The sequence below is a fragment of the Procambarus clarkii genome, chromosome 17, assembly GCF_040958095.1.
Source record: "Procambarus clarkii isolate CNS0578487 chromosome 17, FALCON_Pclarkii_2.0, whole genome shotgun sequence".
NCBI lineage: Eukaryota > Metazoa > Arthropoda > Malacostraca > Decapoda > Cambaridae > Procambarus > Procambarus clarkii.
In genome coordinates this window covers 35,544,683-35,550,457 of record NC_091166.1, presented here as the reverse complement: position 1 = coordinate 35,550,457, position 5,775 = coordinate 35,544,683, and the positions used below count along the sequence as shown (strand labels likewise).

Below are 5,775 nucleotides of genomic sequence, written 5' to 3'. Positions count from 1 at the left end.
TACTCTGATACCTATTACAATTTAAACCAATACTGACACCTATATAAACTAGATATGAGTTAAGTCACTCTAGGGCGATGTAAATAGTCAGGACAAAGACATCTTACTCCCCTGTACACACATGTGTGTACAGGATATACATATATGGATATACAGAGGAAGCAGACTGAACATGGGCACCAAGGTGAAAGAAACTCTTCCCATTTATTTCTGCCTGTACCGGGGATCGAACTAAGGCCCTTAGGATTTCGACCCCAGAGCGCTGTCCACTCAGCCGCGATGTGTGGGCAGTGGGGGGAATGTGTGAGATAAGTGGAGTTGGGGGTGATATGGAGTGAGGGTGATCTGTTGTTGTTTAAGATTCGCTATCTGGAACAAAAAGTTCCAAGTAGCACGGGCTATGGTGAGCCCGTATTGAGGGTGATTGTTGAGTAGGCTGGAGGTAGCAAGATGGGTATATTTTCCTTATCAGCATCATGTGTACATGGGGATTTACTCATGACTATATGAAGGGTTACACAGTGTGTGTGTCAAGAGCCAGGTGTGTGATACTAAGGTACCTGGACATTTATACAGCTTTCATTTATACATGTGATAAGTAGCCAGCACTGGCAAATTTTCATGCATTATGAGGATACCCTCAAAAAAACTCAGGAGGGAATACAGTAATTACAAGACTCCAGGTACTTCACGGTTATTAGATAAAATATAATATTGATAATAAAAGTCTGCGGACTCTACCATGCCACGTTCAAGTACTATAAGTCACTGAACCCCCCCCCCCAAAAAAACAAAAAAAAACAAAAACAAAAAAACAAACAAAAAAACAACAACATTGTTGTCTCAACCCGTCCTCACACTAGGCTGCTTAAAGCAGCGGCCGTCCTCCCCTGACGCATTTAACAATTTTAAAATACAGTGTATTAAAATTTGGTTTGTTCTCATATATAAATTAATATTATACATACAAATTCTCTGTATAGTTAGGTTAGGTTAGGTTAGGTTAGGTTAGGTTAGGTGTCTAGGTTCTATTTGGCGATTATTTGTATTTGAAGTACGTGGGTGAAGCATTTATAGAATTGTCGTTCGAACAGAGGACGTGAGCAAAGCACTTTTTCCGGAAGTGTTCGGACGTCATCAGTTGTGAGTCGTGTGTAAACCGTTTTTTTTCATTCATAAACAGGGGGTTTGGCGGCTGGATTAACGAGCTTGGATCTTTGTATACGAGGACGGGCTGTGTGGCTTCCTTCTTGAGGTTATCTTGAGACGATTTCGGGGCTTTTTAGTGTCCCCGCGGCCCGGTCCTCGACCAGGCCTCCACCCCCAGGAAGCAGCCCGTGACAGCTGACTAACACCCAGGTACCTATTTTAGTGCTAGGTAACAGGGGCATAGGGTGAAAGAAACTCTGCCCATTGTTTCTCGCCGGCGTCTGGGATCGAACTCAGGACCACAGGATCACAAGTCCAGCGTGCTGTCCGCTCGGCCGACCGGCTCCCCCTACCTTATGTAACTCATTACAATCATTAACAATATATTACCATTATGCTACATTACACAACACAGAGAAATCACCTGTATTATTACACAAGGTGTTCTTAAGTTCTAAGTCAGTATGATAAGTTATTTTCCAGATAACAATACTAAACCATAGTTGTCATTAGTCTAAAGATAATAACTGTTTGATTATTAGTTATCATACGTAAGTGTTGATGGTTCCAAGCCACTACGATGAGGCTTTCTCAAGACATCACATGAAACACAAAATATCATACAAAACTATGTTAGAGTTGCCCAATAGACACCATAGTTGTTTTTTCTCAAACTGAAGTGTTTTAGGGTGAAAGTCAATACGATAAGTTCTTCAGATACTGAACAAAAACCCGCCAGAAGAATTGAAAATAAAGATAAAAGAAATACGAGTAAAGGTATTTATATCAGGATACTAACGTACCTACTTCCTAGTCTCCATACATTGTTATTCCTTCCTACACACACAAGCACACCCAAATTTCCTTGACGAACACCGTGTCCGGAGCCCTGTAGGAGCTAGGAAGCCTGTAGCATAAGGGTCCTTGACTTCCTGGAACATACCTGGAGAGGATTTCGGGAGTCCTTCTATACTCCCCGAGCCCAGCCTGAGGCCAGGTTCGACTTACATAATTCATGTAATCGACTTTCACACATGTGGAAGTCACTGCTACCTACTGGGTCAAATGAATCCCATACTACAAGATTTATCTTTGTAAGGTCAAGGAGCATGGCAGCCATAATTGTCAACAGACTTATAACCGCCAAACAATGGCTATAGGCCAGTCTGATCCTCTCAGGTACCTGACTCGCATTAACGTTCTAGAATAGTGGTGTATTGCCACAGACGTAGCTTTACAAAACCTAACAAAGCAATTGGAGTTTCTGGTACATGACTCAAAATTAGATGCTGTGAATCCCACCGCTGCCACCAATGTTGCTGTTTGGTTTGTAGAGGGTTGCAGTAGAGAGCCGAAACCCTTAAATAACCAAGCAACAATTCTGGTGCCATTATCGACCTTTTATAAGCTTCTGTCGTCAAAGCACTCCTGCTCTAAGCCACACCTAGCTTGTTCCTCGCCCCTACAAAGCCAACCTGCCCTCAAACTTCATCAAGCCAGGCGTTAAGCCACCTCCTCTCCCTATCCATCTCATATGCACAGTACACTCCTCTGTTACTAAACACATCCCCCCTAGAGCACCACAACATACCCAGTGTTGTCCTACTCTCTCCCAAACACCACTTCCACACATGCCTTCTCATACCAACACACAAACATTCCCCACATACATACAAACACCCCACACATCTCCAGAAGCCTCTCCCTCCATTCCAACACAGCTTTTAAATCTTCATGCAACCCCCTTCTCACCTTCAGATATCATCAAGCCCCATCACCACCCCCTTTCTCCCCCCCCCCCAACCATCCTTCCCACACCTCCCCCCTTCTCCCCCACACACAAACTCTTTAATTTAACTAATAAAATTCCCTGAGCTTGAAGCCGACGCCACTCAAGGGAGGCTGGTAGATATGCAAATGAGAGCATAATATTCAGATAAGACTTTATACTGCGCTTCCCTTCCTTATCTATCGTCCTGTTTTCAATAACCTCCGGCACAGAGGAGGGGCTGCTAGGGCGAGAAGTGTGACAGGTAAATGTGTACCGAGTGTGAATGTGTTGCAGTGATGGGGCCCACAGCATTCATAGTGATGGGGCCCACAGCATTCACAGTGATGGGGCCCACTGCATTCACAGTGATGGGGCCCACTGCATTCACAGTGATGGGGCCCTCAGTATACAGTGATGGGGGCCTCAATGTGCCTCCTCTGTCCTCCAATCGTCAAATACGATGTTCCTGCTTTATTTGTTGACAATTGATAGGTCATGCGCATGTCGGTGTAGGACTTTTAAACAGATGCGCAGTTTAGGGGTTAAAGCGGAAGTGTTGGAAGCCACCTCTGATCCCTGCCTGACGTGAAAGAAAGGCGTTTACTGGCAAGTCGTTACGATTATGGCTCCACCAATAACCAGGCTGGATGTCTCTGACGTCACAGACCTCAGAAAGTGTGCCAGACCCACAGGCACCAGACCCACAGGCACCAGACCCACAGGCGCCAGACCCACAGGCGCCAGACCCACAGGCACCAGACCCACAGGGACCAGACCCACAGGCGCCAGACCCACAGGCACCAGACCCACAGGCGCCAGACCCACAGGCGCCAGACCCACAGGCACCAGACCCACAGGCGCCAGACCCACAGGCACCAGACCCACAGGCGCCAGACCCACAGGCGCCAGACCCACAGGCGCCAGACCCACAGGCACCAGACCCACAGGCGCCAGACCCACAGGCGCCAGACCCACAGGCGCCAGACCCACAGGCACCAGACCCACAGGCGCCAGACCCACAGGCGCCAGACCCACAGGCGCCAGACCCACAGGCACCAGACTCACAGGCGCCAGACCCACAGGCGCCAGACCCACAGGCACCAGACCCACAGGCGCCAGACCCACAGGCGCCAGACCCACAGGCACCAGACTCACAGGCGCCAGACAAGGGTAAGTAATACAAAAACGTAGACTCTAATAAGCCGTCCTCTAAACATTCTTTGTAAACTCTTGTAAACCCATTTTCTAAACATTTTTACAAACCTGTAAACCCTCTTGTAAACTACGCACAATTGTTAGGTAGGAACCCGCACACCCGCACAGAAACTGGGTCTCGGGGCCGAGCCATCGGCGTCCGCTATTCACAATCCACAGAGTATCCGGGTTCGATTCCTGGCCGAGACAGAAACAGTTAAGGCAGAGTTTCATACACCTGATGTGCCTGTTCACCCAGCAGTAAATAGCTACCTGCGGAACTAGCTATACCCGTCAACCGAGGGGAAATGAAAGGCGGGATCCAAGAGCCTCACAGAGCCATATTGAGTCGGAGTGCCCCTTACTGTAGGGATTAACTGTTAACGTCTAAGTTCAGTAGAACTTCTGGTTTCAATTCTTTTAACCATGTCGTAGCTCAGTCGATAAAGGCAGCGTCTGGGATGCTCTCAGACCCAGGTTCGAATCCTCGTCACGGCCCTTGTGGATTTATTCATTTGATGCATCAGGCTATTGTGATTTCTGTGTGTAACTGTTAACCATTCCCGTGACGTTACTCCTAGTAGGCCTGGCAGGCCTAAAATGGTGTTGCTGAAACTTCATTGGACTGATAATTATTATTGAAAATGTGGCATTTGCACAGATTTCAATGTTGCAAATGACTGATGTTTCTTGAAAAATGTTAATATTTCAGATAGTTTAACTGAGAATTGGGTGATTCACTATTTCAGGTGTTTTATTGAGAATTGGATGATTCACTATTTCAGGTGTTTTATTGAGAATTGGGTGATTCACTATTTCAAGTGTTTTAATAGGAATTGGGTGATTCACTATTTCAGGTGTTTTATTAAGAATCGGGTGATTCACTATTTCAGGTGTTTTAATAGGAATTGGATGATTCACTATTTCAATTGTTTTATTAAGAATTGGGGATTCACTATTTCAGGTGTTTTATTAAGAATTGGATGATTCACTATTTCAGGTGTTTTATTGAGAATTGGGTGATTCACTATTTCAGGTGTTTTAATAGGAATTGGGTGATTCAATACACACGGGAGCGAGGAGCTATCAGCAAACACCTGAAAGAATATATGCACTTCTACCTCATGAATAACAACACATGCAACACATGAAACCATCACCCCCAACAACAATCAGTAACATCTGCAACACCTGGCACAACACCTACCATAACACCACCAACCACAACCACAACCACCACTAGCATCAGTCACATCATCAACAGACCATCAACAATAACACAAACCACCACAACTTGTGCCAACCGCCAACCACAACAACCAGCACAAACAGCGACCAGAGCTGGATGCGAGGCCGTCCCTACATGCAGAACCCGAGGAGCAGAGATAGAGGAAGATAATAGCAGGGGTGAAATGCAGCAGGAAAGGATAAAGAGGGCGGAAATAGTAGTGAGAATTGACAGGAGGGGGAGAAGTAGAATAAAAAGAGAGAGAGAGAGAGAGAGAGAGAGAGAGAGAGAGAGAGAGAGAGAGAGAGAGAGAGAGAGAGAGAGAGAGAGAGAGAGAGAGAGAGAGAGAGAGAGAGAGAGAAGAGAGAGAGAGAGAGAGAGAGAGAGAGAGAGAGAGAGAGAGAGAGAGAGAGAGAGGAGAGAGAGAGAGAGA

At 46.1% G+C, this 5,775-nt stretch overlaps 1 protein-coding gene across 1 annotated transcript; it reads left to right on the top strand.

Moving 5' to 3' along the window:
• The first annotated feature begins 3,567 nt into the window (after nucleotides 1-3,567).
• LOC138365645 (germ cell nuclear acidic protein-like) lies at nucleotides 3,568-4,098 on the top strand. Its single transcript, XM_069326128.1, has one exon. It carries the CDS (start codon nucleotides 3,568-3,570, stop codon nucleotides 4,096-4,098), a length of 531 nt encoding a protein of 176 aa, XP_069182229.1.
• The last annotated feature ends 1,677 nt before the right edge of the window (nucleotides 4,099-5,775 follow it).

What these genes read in the sequence shown, in the direction of transcription:
- LOC138365645 (XM_069326128.1), top strand. Translation starts at nt 3,568, where the DNA reads ATGTCTCTGACGTCACAGACCTCAGAAAGTGTGCCAGACCCACAGGCA.